The sequence below is a fragment of the Ranitomeya imitator genome, chromosome 1, assembly GCF_032444005.1.
Source record: "Ranitomeya imitator isolate aRanImi1 chromosome 1, aRanImi1.pri, whole genome shotgun sequence".
NCBI classification, from domain to species: domain Eukaryota; kingdom Metazoa; phylum Chordata; class Amphibia; order Anura; family Dendrobatidae; genus Ranitomeya; species Ranitomeya imitator.
In genome coordinates, this window is record NC_091282.1 from 1,144,573,479 (window position 1) to 1,144,594,804 (window position 21,326).

General features: G+C 48.4%; 1 protein-coding gene across 1 annotated transcript in view; it reads right to left on the reverse strand.

Annotated features, from left to right (window-relative positions):
• UBE2K (ubiquitin conjugating enzyme E2 K) overlaps nucleotides 1-10,606 on the reverse strand; it is a 47,968-nt gene extending 37,362 nt beyond the window's left edge. Inside the window, exon 1 of the mRNA XM_069744578.1 lies at nucleotides 10,344-10,606. Within this exon, the coding sequence (XP_069600679.1) occupies nucleotides 10,344-10,406 (63 nt within the window). The 5' untranslated portion in view covers nucleotides 10,407-10,606. The remainder of the gene's footprint in view (nucleotides 1-10,343) is intronic.
• Nucleotides 10,607-21,326: the final 10,720 nt, after the last annotated feature.

A 21,326-nucleotide genomic window follows, 5' to 3' on the forward strand; every position in this document is an offset into this window, starting at 1 on the left:
ACCAGTCTACTCTTGATATCCAGCCTTGCTGAAGAGGACAGCTGAGGGTTGCAGGCCCCAGCTGTGAGTTTTGCCTGGCTGATTATAGAAAATACAGGGGAACCCATGACATTTTTAAAATTTATTTATAGTGCAGGCGGCGGCTGATGAATACCCCCATCATTCGCTCCTGCTGTCACTTATTAGCAGCAGCAGGATAGGCTGTTGGGGAGTAATAGTCCCATCTGTTGCCGCCTGACGTCACTTATCACTGAAATATAATTCTCATCATTCTCCCCTGCTTGTGCCGATCGCCGGCAGAGCAAGGGAGAATGACGAGAGCCGCGTTCAGCGCCGGGGAACAGTGCTTACTGTAAGGCTGCCGTCACACTAGCAGTATTTGATCAGTATTTTACATCAGTATTTGTGAGCCAAAACCAGGAGTGGAACAATTAGAGGAAAAGTATAATAGAAACATATGCACCACTTCTGCATTTATCACACACTCCTGGTTTTGGCTTACAAATACTGATGTAAAATACTGACCAAATACTGCTAGTGTGACGGCAGCCTAACGCTTCCTCCCTGGCGCCCCGTCCGTGTGGTACTGATGCGGCACACGGTTGCCACAAGTATTACAAACAGACAAACAAACTTCACACCCGAATACATATTAATCCTTGATACCTCAATCCCAGGGGTAGAGGAAGCTATAGTAGCAGTGGAAACTCTTATATGCCAGACTGCAACCAAAGAATAAAGAGTACAAGAATCCAGAGATAAAAATAGCATAAGAATTTAAATTACCCGTATATACTCGAGTATAAGCCGACCCGAGTATAAGCCGACCCCCCTAATTTTGCCACAAAAAACTGGGAAAACTTATTGACTCGAGTATAAGCCTAGGGTGGAAATGCAGCATTTACCGGTGAATTTCAAAAATAAAAATAGATCATTCTGGCCCCATAGCTGTGCCATATAGTGCTCTGCACCGTTCATTATTGCCTCATAGCTGTGCCATATAGTGCTCTGCACCGTTCATATTTCCCCATAGCTGTGCCCCATATAGTGCTCGGCACCGTTCATATTTCCCCATAGCTCTGCCATATAGTGCTCTGCACCATTCATATTTCCCCATAGCTCTGCCATATAGTGCTCTGCACCGTTCATATTTCCCCATAGCTGTGCCATATAGTGCTCTGCACCGTTCATATTGCCCCATAGCTGTGCCATATAGTGCTCTGCTCCGTTCATATTTCCCCATAGCTGTGCCCCATAAAATGCTCTGCACCGTTCATATTGCCCCATAGCTCTGCCATATAGTGCTCTGCACCGTTCATATTTCCCCATAGATGCTCCACATATATCTGTGCCGCTGCTGCAATAAAAAAAAAAAAAAAAAACACACAAACTCACCTCTCTTGCTTGCAGCTCCCAGCGTCCGGTCCCGGCGTCTCTCCGCTCTGACTGATCAGGCAGAGGGCGCCGCGCACACTATATGCGTCATCGCGCCCTCTGACCTGCACAGTCAGAGCGGAGCGGCGTCGGGAAGATGGAGCGGCGTCGGGAAGATGGAGCGGCGCCCGGCAGCTGGAACGTGGACAGGTGAATATGCGATACTTACCTGCTCCCGGCGTCCGGCTCCTTCTCCCGAACAGCTGGTCTTCGGTGCCGCAGCTTCTTCCTCTATCATCGGTCACCATTATCGCTGATTAGAGAAATGAATTTGTGGCTCCACCCCTATGGGAGGTGGAGCCGCTTATTCATTTCTCTAATGAGCGGTCCCACGTGACCGCTGAACAGTGGAAGAACTGCAGCACCGAAGACCGTGGGACGGCAGAGGGAGCGCCAGGATCGCTGGAAGCAGGTAAGTATGCCTCAGCGCCCTCACCCGCCGCCCACCTTGACTCGAGTATAAGCCGAGAGGGTCACTTTCAGCCCAAAAATTTGGGCTGAAAATCTCGGCTTATACTCGAGTATATACGGTAGTTTACATAAAAATGAACACAATAACAATACATTTAAAGACAAAGTAAAAAAGTGACCACAACAGGTGTATCACACAAGGCACACTTACATTATAAAGGATGGGGGTGCAAACTATGGTAATAATTTCAAAAGAGGAGAGTAATGTGGGAAAAGGGGAGAAAGCTTTAAAGTGCCAGTGCAGATCAACACTTACCCATGCCCCAAACAAGTACAGGCATCAGCCTGCATAAAGTGATCTCTTAGGCTATGTTCACACGTTCCTGATTTCCCTCCTTTTTTTTCAGGACTAAAAACCGCAGCTCTTGGCAGAAAACGCAGGTCCTTTTTTTGGTGCGTTTTTTGGTGCGTTTTTTGATGCGTTTTTTATGCAGTTTTCTATGCAGAGTCTGTGTGTTTTCTAGGAAGTTCTTTAGGGTTACAATGGCTGAAAATACCCTAACCCTACCCCTACCCCTATTCTAACCTTAGTGGAAAAAAAAAATTCTTAATTTTTTTATTGTCCCTACCTATGGGGGTGACAAAGGTGTGGGGGGGGGTCATTTACTATTTTTTTTATTTTGATCACTGAGATAGGTTATATCTCAGTGATCAAAATGCACTTTGGAACGAATCTGCCGGCCAGCAGATTCGGCGGGCGCACTGCGCATGCGCCCGCCATTTTGCAAGATGGCGGCGCCCAGGGAGAAGACGGCCGGACGGACACCGGGAGGCCGGGTAAGTATAAGGGGGGGAGATGAGGGCACGGGGGGGCAGCCACACTGCAGCGGTTCTGCACCACAAACCGCAGAAAACCCGCAGATATTTTTTTCATCTGCGGTTTTTACTGCGGGTTTGACCTCACAATGGAGGTCTATGGGTGCAGAACCGCTGCAGTTCCGCAAAAAGAAGTGACATGGTACTTCTTTTTTACCGCGGCTATTCAGTGTGGCTTTTTTCGGGATTTTCCGCAATGTGGGCACAGCAGTTCCTGTTTTCCATAGGGTACATTGTAATGTACCCAGAAAGGAAAACAGCTGCGGACCCGCAGCGGGAAAATCGCGGCGATTCCGCATGAAAAAAAGGATGGTGTGAACATGGCCTAACTCCTCCTAAAACTAAAGAAATCACAGCAAATTGTCACAATACCAAAAGCCTGCTCTTACCCATAGTGTCCTTATTAGGGACCAAGTGTGCGCAGCTCCAACGCGCGTTTTGGGGGGCTCCTTCCGGGAGCTGTACTGGATGGTGCACTGCCCTGTCTTTCTATACATACCATTATTAGTCACATTAGAATCGGCGCATGAGCGTCGCGCTGCGGTCACTGTCCGCATTATATCTGGCCTCACTGAAGCAGCAGGGGAGGGTAAACCCTCCAACATCATTACCCAGGCTGCCCAAGGCAACGAGACCTTCTATGAAGTGGCGAGAAAACCGCGTGCACTGCGCTTGCGCACTAATGTGAAATTGCCATCCTAAGTCTGGGAAAAATAAGACTATGGCCATCTCTGGTAAGGGCATCTAGATATACTACTACTAGGAACACTGCACGTAATTCAGACTATAACGCCCCATCACATAGGAGTAATATTAGTAACACCCATATACAGTAAGTAAATCAGTATTTTATATATATTATCTCTATTGCCCTGTCCGTATTACAAACATGGACACTGACCTCTCCGGTACCGGAAATATCAGGATGTGTGAAAGGGACCTTATAGCAGGTTTTTATGTTTTATTTAGTGTGCGACAGCAGCCAGACACTATAATTTGTCCATATTTTGGTCCACAGCGTCATGTGATGGATTGTTTTTTTTCTGGAGGAGTTGACGTTTTCATTGTTTCATTGCAGAATGAACAGAAACCAGCAATTCATGAATTTCTCTTTTTTTTCGGGGGGGGGGGGGGTGTTATGCCGTTCAGTGTGTGGCAAAATTGATTCTTATTATTGAGTCTTATTCTTCTGTGGGTCAGTACGATTATAGCGATTCCTCATTTATATAGTTTCTTTATGTTTTGGCGCTTTTATACAATAAAAACTTTTATAGAAAAAAATTATTATTTTTCCTTCACTTTATTCTGAGAGCTAACACTTATCTTTTCACTAATGGAGCTGTATGGCGGTTTGTGTTTTGCAGGACAGCATGACGTTTTCAGAGGTACCATGTTTATTTATATCCATCGTTTTGATTACGTGTTATTCCACTTTTTGTTCGGTGGTATGATGATAATGCATTTTTCGTTCATGCGCACATCACATGATGGGAACTTACAGCGCAGGCACCGGGGACGTCAATAAAGACAGAGGAGGCAGCGCCCGATGCGTGGAGGGGCAGAGTGATGGCTGGGAGACGTTTGTGTGCGTGTGGGGGAAGACATGCCTCCCCCCCCCCCGGACAGACTACAGGTATGTCGGGCAAATAAAAAAAAACAAAAAACCATATTGCAGCGTTGGAAGGGACCCCAAATAAAAGCCACCTTGACAGAATGCAGCATTAGTGCTGCACAAGGTGGCGCTTTTAGTTAAAAATGCCGGGGGGGGGGTGACAGGTTCTCTTTAAAAGAGGTCTGGATACCCATGATGAGAGCATTATACTGCCTCTGTGCAAATCCCTGGTTAGACCGCACATGGAGTACTGTGTCCAGTTTTGGGCACCGGTGCTCAGGAAGGATAAAGTGGAACTAGAGCAAGTACAAAGGAGGGCAACAAAGTTAATAGAGAGGATGGGGGAATTACAATACCCAGATAGATTAGCAAAATTAGGATTATGTAGTCTAGAAAAAAGACGACTGAGGGGCGATCTAATAACCATGTATAAGTATATAAGGGGACAATACAAAAAGTGATGGTCACAAGGGGCATTCTCTGCGTTTGGAGGAGAGAAGGTTTTCCCACCAACATACAAGAGGATTCTTTACTGTTAGGGCAGTGAGAGAGGCCTGGATGTCTTCCTGGAGCGTAACAATATTGTATCTATGTTACTATGTATAAAGTTCCCCGCATCACAGAAATCTAGCCGTTCAAGCAGCAGGTTATCAGCAAAAATTGCTAATACATTGATGTAGAAAAATGATACTGCGGAGCCCTGCTCTATTATCAATGTCTTGTGAAAGTGTCGGTATGCTCTAAAGTTCTCCATTGGGTCAGGTTAGATGTGGAGCTGGAATTTACCGAGATACTGGCAGCAGCTTTCCATAGAAGACACCAGAGCGATCGGCTGAACGAGAGCTCCTGACTATGGGACAGCACAATAATGGCGATTTCAAGTTTCTATGGCTTCATTATTTTATTACTTTTGTACAATTAAAAGACACATTGAAATAAGGAAAACATTTTTTTTGGTCACCATAAACAATGATTACAATCTCCCATTAGTGGAGCTCTTTGAAGTCTTATTTTTTGCGTCCCATGGCGGTTATCGCCTCCCTGACATATGCAGACGGACACTACTCCCACGTGGTCTCTCTGATGACTTTTGATAAGATAAGTTCCCCCTTTTAAGGGATGTATACCAGTATGTTCTCCTGAAGAACCAACTTATTGGGAAATGCGTTGAGAAATGTACATACTGGCTCTTTCTGTGTATGACTTATATGAGGCAATAGAATCACTTAAATGATTGTTTGGGGTATTAGCAAAAGAACAGTGTGCAATTTATTCAGCATCTGTCTTACCTGGGATTTCAATACCCCATTCTTATATTGTGGGATTTATTTGATACATATAATCCTACATTTTTGGGTAATGCGCAATATGAATATACAATCCAGTTTAAAATTGCACAATGACTGTTGATGGTGCATATAATAAGGTATCATCGATTTTTGCATCAATCTGTATATGATATCTGAGAAGATGTGCAATCTGAATATCTGCCTACACTTTCTAACTTCTTTTGTGTTCATGATTTTGGTGTCTGTTCTGGGCCTCAATTTACCCCCCTCTCTGATATATTGGACGTGCCACATGGTATATCAGAAGCAGGGTACCATGTTTACTGATTACAAAACATATGGTACAATACTGCTCTCTTAGTGCACCCTATCTTTACAGTGCCATTCAGGGACAGGGAGGGAGAGCCGTTGTCGAGTGGGGGCGCCACTGAGCAGGATTAAAGGGTGCAACCTCCGCTGGTAGGAAGGGGGTCCATAGTAACTTAGTATGGTGATCTCTTTCCCTTTCCTTTTTACCAGTTAATGTGCAGACCCATATGGGGTGATGACAATAACGTATGAAAAAGTTATTTTGTTGTGTAATAATTTTATTTACATATTTACATTAAAGGTTATGTTTTATAGGATTATGACTTGAGCACTATTCGGTGAGTTCATTGCTTTTCATTTTTTATTTTTCAAGGGCTTTCGCCGTAAGGGGTAAAGATAGTACTATTGTGGGGGGGGTTAAAGTAAACCATTTCAATATTAAAACTGATTTGGAGGCTATATGTTTGTCTTACACTAAACAAAAAAAAAAAACTTTTTTTTACAAGAGTATGAGCACATGTTGAGCATTTGCAGCAGATTTTTCAACACCATGGCACGAAATGCGCTTTTTACCGATTTTTTATGTTTTTTTTCTCCCATACATTTGGATGAGTGAAAAATGCTGAAAATTGTCAAGCTGCAGATTTGAAAAATGGTTTTAGGCTATGTGCACACATCCAGAATTGCCACGGAAATTTCTGCGGCAATTCCGGGACTCCCTGCCGCAGGAAAAACGCGTGCAGAATTAGCATGCGTTTTCCTGCTAAACACTAGCGTTTTCCAAGCGTAATTATCTTGCAGAATGCTAGCGTTTTCCAAGCGATCCGCTACGTCATCACAGGTCATTGCCACAAAGAATCACTGAGAACGCGAGCATCGCGAGGAGCGGGAAGGCTGCGAGGGACGCCGGAAGGTGAGAATATCACAATACATTATTTTAATTATTTCTTTTTTTTAACAATGATATGGTTCCCAGGGCCTGGAGGAGAGTCTCCTCTCCTCCACCCTGGGTACCAACTGCACATGATCCGCTTACTTCCCACATGGTAGGGAATAGCCACAGGCATAAAGTAAGCGGATCAATGTGTGCGGAATCCCCGCGACTCCGCACAAGGAATGAACATGCTGCGTTTTTTTTCCGGAATGCGATTCCGCCGCAGAAAAAAAACGCAGCATGTGCACAAAAAAATGCGGATTGCATTCTATAGGATGCAATAATAGGATGCTTAATGTATGCATTTTTTTTGCGGTTTTATCGTGAAAAAAATGTGAAAATTCCTGAACGTGTGCACATAGCCTAACGGTTCAAATTTGCAAAGAAAAAAGTAAGCCGCATGAGATTTTAGAAGTCACATTAAATTTGCTGGTACTGTAAGGTGCAGCATTTTTGACCCTTGAAAAAATGCATAGAAAAACCATCACAAACAAACATCATGTGAACAAGCTCTAATACTTAGAGGTCTCCCACAAGGGGCCTTGAACCCACACATCCTTTGACTGCATAGATAAGACACTATACAACCTGCGCATTAACATGTCAGTTTTTGACCGATCAGTAACCTACCAGGCTTTCAGGATGTGATACAATGATGGATATGGCAGACAGGCCATTGCTGGGCCTTCTTGTCTCTACAGCAATCATTGACACCCCACAATCGCACTGTGGGGATGCCGATGGGCTGACAACGTGAGCGACTGCCCTCTGACTTATAGCTGTCACTACTGATTTCTTAGGGGTTGAAGTACTGGGATTACAGATGGTACTATTTCTGCAAATGCGGCTGGAACTCCGCTCCGATCCCAGTATTTCCACCCCTCGGATAACAGCCGGCTCCTGATGTGGATGGCGCGGGTACAACTGTGCCCTGTCATTTCGGAGATCACTTGTAATCAGGGCTGTGGAGTCGGTGTGATGGAAATTGAGGAGTCTGAGGTTTGGCTTACCGACTCCACAGCCCTGCGTGTAATCTGGATGTACAGTCATCTATCTACAGGATGGAGTTTCCAAAAATTAAAATAAAAAAAAAATAAAAAAAACAGAACAGTTTATTTCCCTAATCTCCAGATACCACTGCAGTCATGGCAATTCCACTTCTAACATGACATTGAGTTTCCTAGGTCACATTGTCATCAATGCTGTGTGTGAAGGGGGCTGGCTGACTTCACATTTCAGATGTATCCAGCCTCCTCATTTTCAGTGCCACAGACAAGATAAAGAAGGGTGCTGGTTAAGTTACTGAAATGAGCGAGTTGTCCAGCTCCCCTCACACAGCTCTCACAACATGGCAGATACAGAAAACACTCTGCTGTATAAAGCATAGGCCGCATATCCGAGGACCAGCGCCGATATCCGGTGAATCGGGCACCTTTGAAAAAACAATTATATTAGCAGGTCGTATATATTTATATATTAAAATAACCTTACACCATAAAACTACAAAGTAACTTTACACTTCATGTATTTTCACCTTGCCTGATGGTCTCACTTTGCCTCCTGCATTTCCTCCACTCAGATTGGCGCTCTGCTCCTCGTGATTCAAAGATGGTGGCCACTGCGGCAGAAGGAGTAAAGGTACCTTCACACATAACGATATTGTTAACGATATCGTTGCTATTTGTGACGTAGCAACGATATCGTTAATGAAATCGTTCTGTGTGACAGCGACCAACGATCAGGCCCCTGCTGGGAGATCGTTGGTCGCTGAACAAAGTCCAGAACTTTATTTCGTCGCTGGACTCCTGCTGACATCGCTGGATCGGCGTGTGTGACACCGATCCAGCGATGTCTTCACTGGTAACCAGGGTAAACATCGGGTAACTAAGCGCAGGGCCGCGCTTAGTAACCCGATGTTTACCCTGGTTACCATGCTAAAAGTAAAAAAAACAAACACTAGATACTTACCTACCGCTGTCTGTCCTCCAGCGCTGTGCTCTGCTCTCCTCCTGCACTGGCTGTGAGCCGGAAAGCAGAGCGGTTAAACTTATCACTGCAGCGGCCACCTTGGAAGCAGGAGGAAAAGAACGCCGATCTGAGCAGAGGAGGCAACAGAAGGAAAACAGAATGCCCCAGGTATACAAGAGAAAGGTGTAGTGTAACTTCAGTCCCATAGTGGAGGGTCGCGTTAAGAACACAGCTTTGGTTGGGGGTAGGAGGTGGCGATGGTCACAGTGGAGCAGGGCTCACACCAGGGTACTGAGGTAGGAAAGGAGTGGCTGTGGTCACAGAGGAGCAGGGCTCACACTAGCGTACAGAGGGGGGGGTGGAAGTGTTCACAGAGGGGCAGGGCTCACACCAGGGTACTGAGGTAGGAAAGGAGTGGCTGTGGTCACAGAGGAGCAGGGCTCACACCAGGGTACTGAGGTAGGAAAGGAGTGGCTGTGGTCACAGAGGAGCAGGGCTCACACCAGGGTACTGAGGTAGGAAAGGAGTGGCGGTGGTCACAGAGGAGCAGGGCTCACACTAGGGTACAGAGGGGGGGTGGAAATGTTCATAGAGGGGCAGGGCTCACCCCAGGGTACAGCAGTGGAGGTGGTCACAGAGGGGCTGAGCTGACACTATGGTACAGAGTGGGGGGGAGCGGCGGTGGTCACAGAGGGGCAGGTCTCGCACCAGGGTACAGCGGTGGAGGTGGTCACAGAGGGGCAGGGCTGACACCAGGGTACAGAGAGGGGGGGGGGCAGTGGTCACAGAGGGGCAGGGCTCGCACCAGGGTACAGCGGTGGAGGTGGTCACAGAGGGGCAGGGCTGACACCAGGGTACAGAGAGGGGGGGGGGGCAGTGGTCACAGAGGGGCAGGGCTCGCACCAGGGTACAGCGGTGGAGGTGGTCACAGAGGGGCAGGGCTGACACCAGGGTACAGAGGGGGGAGGGGTGGCAGTGGTCACAGAGGGGCAGGGCTCGCACCAGGGTACAGCGGTGGAGGTGGTCACAGAGGGGCAGGGCTGACACCAGGGTACAGAGAGGGGGGGGGGGGGGCAGTGGTCACAGAGGGGCAGGGCTCGCACCAGGGTACAGCGGTGGAGGTGGTCACAGAGGGGCAGGGCTGACACCAGGGTACAGAGGGGGGTGGCAGTGGTCACAGAGGGGCAGGGCTCACACCATGGTACAGTGGTGGAGGTGGTCACAGAGGGGCAGGGCTGACACTATCACTATGGTACTGACTGGGGGGGAGGGGTGTGGCGGTGGTCACAGAGGAGCAGGGCTGACACTAGGGTGCAGAGGGGGTGGCAGTGGTCAGAGGGGCAGGGATCACCTCAGGGTACATGGAGGAACAGCAGAGGTGGGCACAGGACAGGCACTGGGCACCGGGGAGGTCACACTAGGAGCCCTCTCCACACTTGGCCCATGGGCCCAGACAGGACTGGCACAGCCAGTGTGGCACCAGGCATGGTGGTGGCCGGGCAGCCCTCACCTCCTCGCTCTTTAGCACTTCTTTGAACTCCCTCTTGATCCTCTGCGCTGCGATGTTGGCCATGTCTGCTCCGGTGCTGTCCTGGCGCGGTTCTGGCTTTTTCAATGGATGCGACGCCGGAATGTATAGCTGAGGTCCTCCGGCCTTCCTGCCGTAATCTCCGTGGCCCTGGCAGAGTGTACAGCCTCCCCCGCCCCGGAGAACGAGCCCCCGACACGACACAACACTGCACGGCAAAATGGTGGCCGGGGCATGCGCAGTGCGGAACTAGCGGCCGCAGGAAGAACTTCCTGACAGGGCTACCTGGGACATCACGTGGGTTACAACCGGAGACGTCATAGGCTGCTGCGCGCCTGCCTGATCACGTGACGTGTTGCGCTGGCCGTGGAGACTGAGAGTGAGAGAAATCTGTGTCAAAGCCTTTCGGTATGAACTAGTAGTACTGAGAAACAACAGCCAATCAGATCACTCCTTACCTTCTGTAACACTTACTGTAAAAGTATAATCTGCAGTCTGATTGGTTCCAACTATTTTCCTGCCCCATTTGTATTTATGTGCACAGTGTCCGTGTGCTCCACAGTGTCCGTGTGGCTGATACATGTCTGTATACAGTTGTGTACCATTTAGAAAGGCATTGTGTGCTGCTTTCCCCTACACAGAAGGATACACATAGCCTATACCATATGTGGTAGTTTACGGTGGGAGTCAATGGGCGCCATTACTGTGCGACTTTACAGCGGCTGTACCTCGCTCTACACGTCCCTACATTGATCCACCCTCCAGTGTTTATCATTTTTTTAAACCCTCCTGACAGGGTGCGTGTAAATGAATCTGCAGGACTCGGCACCGAACGGGAACCGTGAGAGCCACCGCCTTCCTCCCGGATCCGCGGCTCTTTTATTGATTAGTCAGCACATGGCCGTCATCTTCCAACCACGATGTCACGCCAGGGCGGCTAATCAGAAGAACAGTCGTGGCTGCTGGCAAGTAAGGGACAGGGCTCATCAGAAGAACAGCCGTGGATGCTGGCAAGTAAGGGATGGGGCTCATCAGAAGGACAGCCGTGGATGCTGGCAAGTAAGGGACGGGGCTCATCAGAAGAACAGCCGTGGATGCTGGCAAGTAAGGGATGGGGCTCATCAGAAGGACAGCCGTGGATGCTGGCAAGTAAGGGACTGGTATCATCAGAAGAACAGCCATGGATGCTGGCAAGTAAGGGACGGGGCTCATCAGAAGAACAGCCATGGATGCTGGCAAGTAAGGGACGGGGCTCATCAGAAGAACAGCCGTGAAGAACAGCCGTGGTTGCTGGCAAGTAAGGGACGGGGCTCATCAGAAGAACAGCCGTGGATGCTGGCAAGTAAGGGACGGGGCTCATCAGAAGAACAGCCGTGGATGCTGGCAAGTAAGGGACGGGTATCATCAGAAGAACAGCCATGGATGCTGGCAAGTAAGGGACGGGGCTCATCAGAAGAACAGCCATGGATGCTGGCAAGTAAGGGACGGGGCTCATCAGAAGAACAGCCATGGATGCTGGCAAGTAAGGGACGGGGCTCATCAGAAGAACAGCCGTGAAGAACAGCCGTGGTTGCTGGCAAGTAAGGGACGGGGCTCATCAGAAGAACAGCCGTGGATGCTGGCAAGTAAGGGACGGGGCTCATCAGAAGAACAGCCATGGATGCTGGCAAGTAAGGGACGGGGCTCATCAGAAGAACAGCCGTGGTTGCTGGCAAGTAAGGGACGGGGCTCATCAGAAGAACAGCCGTGGCTGCTGGCAAGTAAGGGACGGGGCTCATCAGAAGAACAGCCGTGGATGCTGGCAAGTAAGGGACGGGGCTCATCAGAAGAACAGCCGTGGCTGCTGGCAAGTAAGGAACGGGGCTCATCAGAAGAACAGCCATGGTTGCTGGCAAGTAAGGGACGGGTTTCATCAGAACAGCCATGGATGCTGGCAAGTAAGGGACGGGGCTCATCAGAAGAACAGCCGTGGATGCTGGCAAGTAAGGGACGGGGCTCATCAGAAGAACAGCCGTCGATGCTGGCAAGTAAGGGACAGGGCTAATCAGAACAGCCGTGGATGCTGGCAAGTAAGGGACAGGGCTCATCAGAAGAACAGCCGTGGATGGTGGCAAGTAAGGGACAGGGCTCATCAGAAGAACAGCCGTGGATGCTGGCAAGTAAGGGACAGGGCTCATCAGAAGAACAGCCGTGGATGCTGGCAAGTAAGGGACAGGGCTTATCAGAAGAACAGCCGTGGATGCTGGCAAGTAAGGGACGGGGCTCATCAGAAGAACAGCCATGGATGCTGGCAAGTAAGGGACGGGGCTCATCAGAAGAACAGCCGTGGATGCTGGAAGTAAGGGTGAGGCTCATCAGAAGAACAGCCATGGATGCTGGCAAGTAAGGGCCGGGTATCATCAGAAGAACAGCTGTGGATGCTGGCAAGTAAGGGACGGGGCTCATCAGAAGAACAGCTGTGGATGCTGGCAAGTAAGGGACGGGGCTCATCAGAAGAACAGTGATTGACAGTTCCCTGTATCCCTGTATGTAACACCCCAGGATCCAGGTTGTCACAGTGGCATTGCTTTCCTCACAGGGAGAGTGATGTCACGCATGGAAGTGAAGGAAGATCTTATCAGGTAATCACAAAGCACACAACATGTTCACACTCCAGGCCAGAAGGGGGAGCTCTGATCCAACTTATGGGTGGCTCCCCTATATATATATTCTGGTCTGGAGGGAAAGTGAGTTAGTTAGCGCCGGACAGCAGACTGGAGCAGTCTGAGGCAGAGGAACATGTTTGGGGCCGTGCAGCCGAAGGTGCTGCAGCTCCAGGAATGAGAGAGCAAGAAAAGAACAGTGTTTAGTGAGCGTGCAGGACAGTGAAGCACAGGAGAGTGACCTTTGGGGAGTACAGCTACCTCCCCTGGCCGAGCGCAGACACCGGTAGCTGGAAGACCGAGGTTTTGTTGGACTCTAGGAGCAGAAACCGGCAGGACAGCTGGACTACATATCACCTGTCTGCCCTAATACCCAGGAGGCACAGTGACACATAGAGCCCGTGTCGTGATAGAGACCCTGTGGAAAGGCTCGAGTCACCTGTCATACGGGTTTGTGTCCCGCCTTCATGGAGGACAGAGAGAACTGTGAGGACCTTACCAGAAGCCATAGGCAGTAAGGGACAACATCACCGCGCTAACAGGAAGGCTTATAACTCCACCTGGTAAAGGCGACTCTGAATTCGCTTCCAAGCCGGCCGGTCCCTGCCTGTATCTGTGATCTCGTGCCCTGGACTGTGGCTGCCTGAAGACTTCAGTAAACCAGGTAAAGAGACTGCGAACCTGTGTCCTCCGTTCTTTACTGCGCCATTCACCATCTTCCATCTATACACCGGGAGCCCTGGGGATCTACTTCACCTGTGGGAAGTTTTACCATCTTAGCTGCCATAACGTCACCCCAGAGGACCCCTTTAAGCAGCGTCGGTCCCCACTGACCGAATACCATAGTAGGCATCACGAATATAAACTTTATTTCAAATCCCCTTTAAAGACATTCCCTTTATTTGGGTGCCTAGAGCCATGGACCGGGTCGCAGCCACCGCGACGTCCCCTTTAAGTACCGGATCTGGTACCAAGTATCCCCACTGCCCTGGCGGACGACTCATGTGCATGCAGCGATCACTATTAGGATCGTCCACTGCACTCGCATGCATACAAACGGCAGGGACTTTAATGAATAATATAGAAGTTATGCTGAATCTTTTCCAGCAATCCTATATATCTGCTCAGCTTCTCCCTCTATACCATGCTGCCCACAGATCAGGCTACGTGCACAATGTATCATTCTCTTTAAGATTCTGATACTGGGTCCCTTCAGGAGCGTGATCAATATCATCTTAGCTGACATCAGTACCTTGTGACATACACTTCATAATTTATTGATTTTGACATTTATTTTAAATTCCGCACCTCAAACTGGTTGTCCTCTCCTTTGATATTACCTATATTCAGGAAAGGTCATCAATATCTGATCAGTGAGGGTCCGACACCCACCACCCTCACCGATCCGCTGTTATAAGCTTTAGTGGCGGCCAGTTGTAAGCAGCACGGCTCTGTACACTGTGTAGTGGTCGCCACCAGATACTGCAGATCAGCTCTTAACATCTATTGAAAAGTGTAAGGAACAAAGACAACTGAGCCATGAAGTGAAGACTACGTAAAGTTACAATGTCGGGCCACCGAGTGGTGAAGCATAAAAATCACCAATGCTCTACTGACTCAATAACTGCAATACCTCAATAACCTCCTCTGACATTAGCATCAGCGCAAGTCAGAGGCGTAGCTAAGGTTTTGGTTCGGGGGGGGGAGGGGGCGAAACTTCCGAGTGGGCCCCTAACCAGGTAACCTTGATTACAACTCGGTGACGCTCCCTAATAGTGGAGCAGATGACCGCGCTGTTACTGAAGATAATCTCTATATAAAGACCAACATGGATATTACCGCCATATGGTCAGTGGTAGATACTAGCCCTACAGAACATATAACAGATCACAGCACAGTTACAGATAATGACTTATCGCTGACGTTCTTTCTGATGGAATCATCCATTTTTCCCGTCTTTTCCATCTGGCCCAGACCGACATGACAACTTCTTCCAGCCAGGTCTCGGCTGCAGAGAATACAACAAAGACACGTTTCACTTCTCACATTCCAGCCCCATCACCATCTATTCCCAACCTGCACAAACCCCTCATCCTGCTGATATCAAAATACTGAGCTGCTGCTGGCACATGTGACCCTATTACTGCCCCTGATACCCCAATACTGAGCCACTGCTGCCGTATGTGTCCTTATTACTGCATTTGATACCCCAATACTGAGCTGCTGCTGTCGTATGTGTCCCTATTACTGCCCCTGATACCCAAATACTGAGCCGTGCTGCCGTATGTGTCCCTATTACTGCACCTGATACCTCAATACTGAGCTGCTGCTGCCGTATGTGTCCCTATTACTGCCCCTGATACTCCAATACTGAGCCGTGCTGCCGTATGTGACCCTATTACTGCCCTTGATATCCCAATACTGAGCCACAGCTGCCGTATGTGACCCTATTACTGCCCCTGATACCCCAATACTGAGCCTCTGCTGCCGTATGTGTCCCTATTACTGCATCTGATACCCCAATACTGAGCTGCTGCTGTCGTATGTGTCCCTATTACTGCCCCTGATACCCCAATACTGATCCGCTGCTGCCGTATGTGACCCCATTACTGCCCCTGATACCCCAATACTGAACCGCTGCTGCATGTGACCCCATTACTGCACCTGATACCCCAATACTGAGCCACTGCTGACATATGTGTCCCTATCACTGCCCCTGATACCCCAATACTGGGCCACTGCTGCTGTATGTGTCCCTATTACTGCATCTGATACCCCAATACTGATCCGCTGCTGCCGTATGTGACCCCATTACTGCCCCTGATACCCCAATACTGAACCGCTGCTGCTGTATGTGACCCCATTACTGCACCTGATACCCCAATACTGAGCCACTGCTGACATGTGTCCCTATTACTGCATCTGCTGTGTGGTTCTCTGTGCCTTCTAAATTCTAAAGCACCCCTATATAATATAGTAATGTCAGGTGCAAGTGACCTCTAGAAAGTAATAATGCCCTCTGTGTGCCTCTTTGATAGTCACAGTAACCTGAGTTCCCCTATAACAATAAGTGCCCTCTTTACATTTAATAATGTCCCGAGTCTCCCCTGTACAGCTCCCTTATACACAGTATGATGCGCTCTTATACACAGTATAATGCCCCCTCACTGTATAGTACCACTCACACAGTATACTGACCCCTTAGTAGCCCCCAAACTGTTTGATGGCTCCAACACTGTATGATGACCCCCTCACTGTAATCCCCACACTGTATGATAGCCCCCTAGATAGCCTCCATATAATATAATGCACCACATAGTGCTAAATATAGTATAATGCACTCCCCATAGGCCTACTCTATGTTGTGTAATGCACTCGCCATAGGCAGACTCTATAGCACAAGGCAGCACCCATAGGCAGACTCTGCAGTATAAGGCAGCCCCCATAGGCAGACTCTGTAGTATAAGGCAGCACCCCATAGGCAGACCCTGTAGTATAATACAGCACCCCATAGGCAGACCCTGTAGTATAAAGCAGCCCCCCACAGGCAGACTGTAGTATAAGGCAGCACCCCATAGGCAGACTCTGTAGTATAAGGCAGCCCCCCATAGACAGACAGTATAAGACAGCACTCCCATAAACAAACCATGTAGTATAAGGCATCACCCCCATAGGCAGACCTTGTAGTATAAGGCAGCAACCCTCCCACAGGCAGACCCTGTAATATAAGACAGCCCCCATAGGCAGACCAAGTAGTATAAGACAGCACCCCATAGGCAGACCCTGTAGTATAAGGCAGCACCCCATAGGCAGACCCTGCAGTATAATACAGCACCCCCATAGGCAGACCCTGTAGTATAAATCAGCAGACCCTGGAGCATAAGGCAGCCCTCATAGGCAGACCCTGTAGTATAAGGCAGCACCTGTTATGAACTGGTGGTTTAGGAGCAACATGGGACAAGCTCTGAAGGAGGTGGTACCTGTACTGACCGCAGTTCCTAAGCTCAACACAACACTAGAAGTAGCCGTGGGATGTTCCTGTCACTCCCTAGACACCTCGTCACAGCCTGAGAACTACAGTAACTACCCCTAAAGATAGAAACAGGAAAGCTATCTTGCCTCAGAGAAAATCCCCAAAGGATAGATAGCCCCCCACAAATAATGACTGTGAGTGAAGAGGGAAAAGACATACGTAGAATGAAACCAGGATGTAGCTAGATAGATAGGACAGGACGGAATACTGTGCGGTCAGTATTAAAAACTAGAAAAATCCACACAGAGTTTGCAAAAATCTCCACACCTGACTAAAGGTGTGGAGGGTAAATCTGCTTCCCAGAGCTTCCAGCTTAACTGAATAAATCCATACTGACAAGCTGGACAAAAACATAGAATGTACAGAAAAATTAAGTCCACAACATGTGGACAGAAAAGAGCAAAGCAAGGACTTATCTTTGCTGAACTGGTCAGGATATCAGGGAAATCCAAGCAGAGATGTGAATCCAACCAGGAACCATTGACAAGTGGCACAAGCTGAAGGAAAGAGCCAGGCTAACTAGCCGAGCAGAAAAGACAATCAGTGGAAGCAGCTGCTGACTGCTAAATCCAAGGAGCAGCCATACCACTTACAACCACCGGAGGGAGCCCAAGAGCGGAATTCACAACAGTATCCCCCCCCCTTGAGGAGGGGTCACCGAACCCTCACCAGAGCCCCCAGGCCGATCAGGACGAGCCAAGTGAAAAGCACGAACCAAATCGGCGGCATGGACATCGGAGGCAACAACCCAAGAATTATCCTCCTGGCCATAACCCTTCCACTTGGCAAGATACTGAAGCTTCCACCTCGAAAAACGAGAATCCAAAATTTTCTCAATCTCATATTCCAACTCTCCCTCAACCAACACTGGGGCAGGAGGATCAACCGAGGGAACAACGGGCACCACATATCTCCGTAACAAAGATCTATGGAAAACATTATGAATGGCAAAAGAGGCTGGAAGGGCCAAACGAAAAGACACCGGATTGATAATTTCAGAAATCTTATAAGGACCAATAAACCGAGGCTTAAACTTAGGGGAAGAAACCTTCATAGGAACATGACGAGAAGACAACCAAACCAAATCCCCCACACGAAGCCGGGGACCAACACACCGACGGCGGTTAGCAAAACGTTGAGCCTTTTCCTGAGACAACGTCAAATTGTCTACCACATGAGTCCAAATCTGCTGCAGCCTGTCCACCACAGAATCCACACCAGGACAATCAGAAGGCTCAACCTGCCCTGAAGAAAAACGAGGATGAAAACCAAAATTACAAAAGAAAGGTGAAACCAAAGTAGCCGAACTAGCCCTATTATTAAGGGTAAACTCAGCCAACGGCAAGAAAGCCACCCAATCATCCTGATCAGCAGACACAAAGCATCTCAAATAGGTTTCCAAGGTCTGATTATTTCGCTCAGTTTGGCCATTTGTCTGAGGATGAAACGCCGAAGAAAAAGACACATCAATGCCCATCCTAGCACAAAAGGCCCGCCAAAACCTAGAAACAAACTGAGAACCTCTGTCAGACACAATATTCTCCGGAATGCCATGCAAACGAACCACATGCTGAAAAAACAATGGAACCAAATATGAGGAGGAAGGCAACTTAGGCAAAGGTACCAGATGGACCATTTTAGAGAATCGGTAACAAACCACCCTGATAACAGACATCTTCTGGGAAACAGGGAGATCCAAAATAAAATCCATGGAAATATGCGTCCAGGGCCTCTCAGGGACCGGCAAAGGCAAAAGCAACCCACTAGCGCGGGAACAGCAAGGCTTGGCCCGGGCGCAAGTCCCACAGGACTGCACAAAAGCACGCACATCCTGCGACAAGGAAGGCCACCAAAAGGACCTAGCAACCAAATCTCTGGTACCAAAAATCCCAGGATGACCAGCCAACACTGAACAGTGAACCTCAGAAATTACCTTACTTGTCCATCTACCAGGAACAAACAGCCTCCCCACTGGACAGCGGTCAGGTTTATCAGCCTGAAATTCCTGAAGCACCCGCCGCAAATCAGGGGAGATGGCAGAAAGAATCACCCCTTCCTTAAAAATGGCAACCGGCTCAAGGACTCCAGGAGAATCGGGCAAAAAACTCCTAGAGAGGGCATCAGCCTTAACATTCTTAGATCCCGGAAGATACGAGACCACAAAATCAAAACGGGAGAAAAACAGGGACCATCGAGCCTGTCTAGGGTTCAGCCGCTTGGCCGACTCGAGGTAAATCAGATTCTTATGATCACTCAAGACCACAACGCGGTGCCTGGCTCCCTCAAGCCAATGTCGCCACTCCTCAAATGCCCACTTCATAGCCAACAACTCACGATTGCCGACGTCATAATTGCACTCCGCAGGCGAAAACTTTCTGGAAAAAAAAGCACACGGTTTCATCAAAGAACCATCAGAATTCCTCTGAGACAAAACGGCCCCTGCCCCAATCTCAGAAGCGTCAACCTCAACCTGAAAAGGAAGAGAAACATCCGACTGACGCAACACAGGGGCATAAGTAAATCGGCGTTTAAGCTCCTGAAAGGCCTCAACAGCCGCAGAGGACCAATTCGTCACATCAGCGCCTTTCTTCGTCAAATCAGTAAGGGGCTTAACCACACTGGAAAAGTTGGCAATGAAACGGCGATAGAAATTAGCAAAGCCCAAAAATTTCTGAAGGCTCTTCACAGATGTGGTTTGAATCCAGTCATGAATGGCTTGGACCTTAACAGGATCCATTTCTATAGACGAGGGAGAAAAAATAAAACCCAAAAAAGAGATCTTCTGAACTCCGAATAGGCACTTAGACCCCTTCACAAATAAAGCATTATCACGAAGGATCTGGAATACCATCCTGACCTGCTTCACATGAGACTCCCAATAATCGGAAAATTCTAAGTCCATTAAGTTCAGGGCCGCGCCTGAATCCACAAATGCCATGACAGAAAAGGACGATAATGAGCAAATCAGGGTCACAGATAAGAGAAATTTAGACTGTACAGTACTGATGGTAACAGACCTAGCGACCCTCTTAGTACGCTTAGGGCAATCAGAAATAACATGAGCAGAATCACCACAGTAAAAACAGCCTATTCTGACGTCTGAATTCCTGACGTTCTGTTCTAGTCAAAATCCTATCTCATTGCATAGGCTCAGGACTCTGCTCAGAGGACACTGCCATATGGTGCACAGCTTTGCGCTCGCGCAGACGCCGATCAATCTGAATGGCTAGAGACATAGATTCGCTCAAACCAGCAGGCGTAGGGAAGCCCACCATAACATCTTTAAGGGCTTCAGAAAGACCTTTTCTGAAAATTGCAGCCAGAGCATCCTCATTCCAATTAGTGAGCACAGACCATTTTCTAAATTTCTGGCAGTATAATTATGCCGCTTCCTGACCTTGACACAGGGCCATCAGGGTTTTTTCTGCATGATCCACAGAATTAGGTTCGTCATACAATAATCCGAGCGCTTGAAAAAATGCGTCTACATTCAGCAATTCCGGATCCCCTGATTCAAGGGAGAATGCCCAGTCCTGAGGGTCACCACGCAGCAAGGATATGATGATTTTAACTTGCTGAATGGGATCACCAGAAGAACGGGGTTTCAAAGCAAAAAACAATTTGCAGTTATTTTTAAAGTTCAAAAACTTGGATCTGTCCCAAAAAAACAAATCAGGAGTAGGAATTTTAGGCTCTAAAGCCGGAGTCTGGACAACATAATCTTGGATACTCTGTACTCTTGCAGCAAGTTGATCCACACGGGAAAACAAACCCTGAACATCCATGCCAGCGCCAAAATCCTGAACCACCCAGAGATTAAGAGGGAAAAAAAGACAAAACAGAGTGCAGAAAAAAAAATGGCTCAGAATTTTTTTTTCCTTCTTTTGAGATGCATTTAATTCATTTTTGGCCACTTGTACTGTTATGAACTGGTGGTTTAGGAGCAACATGGGACGAGCTCTGAAGGAGGTGGTACCTGTACTGACCGCAGTTCCTAAGCTCAACACAACACTAGAAGTAGCCGTGGGATGTTCCTGTCACTCCCTAGACACCTCGTCACAGCCTGAGAACTAACTACCCCTAAAGATAGAAACAGGAAAGCTATCTTGCCTCAGAGAAAATCCCCAAAGGATAGATAGCCCCCCACAAATAATGACTGTGAGTGAAGAGGGAAAAGACATACGTAGAATGAAACCAGGATGTAGCAAAGGAGGCCAGTCTAGCTAGATAGATAGGACAGGACGGAATACTGTGCGGTCAGTATTAAAAACTAGAAAAATCCACACAGAG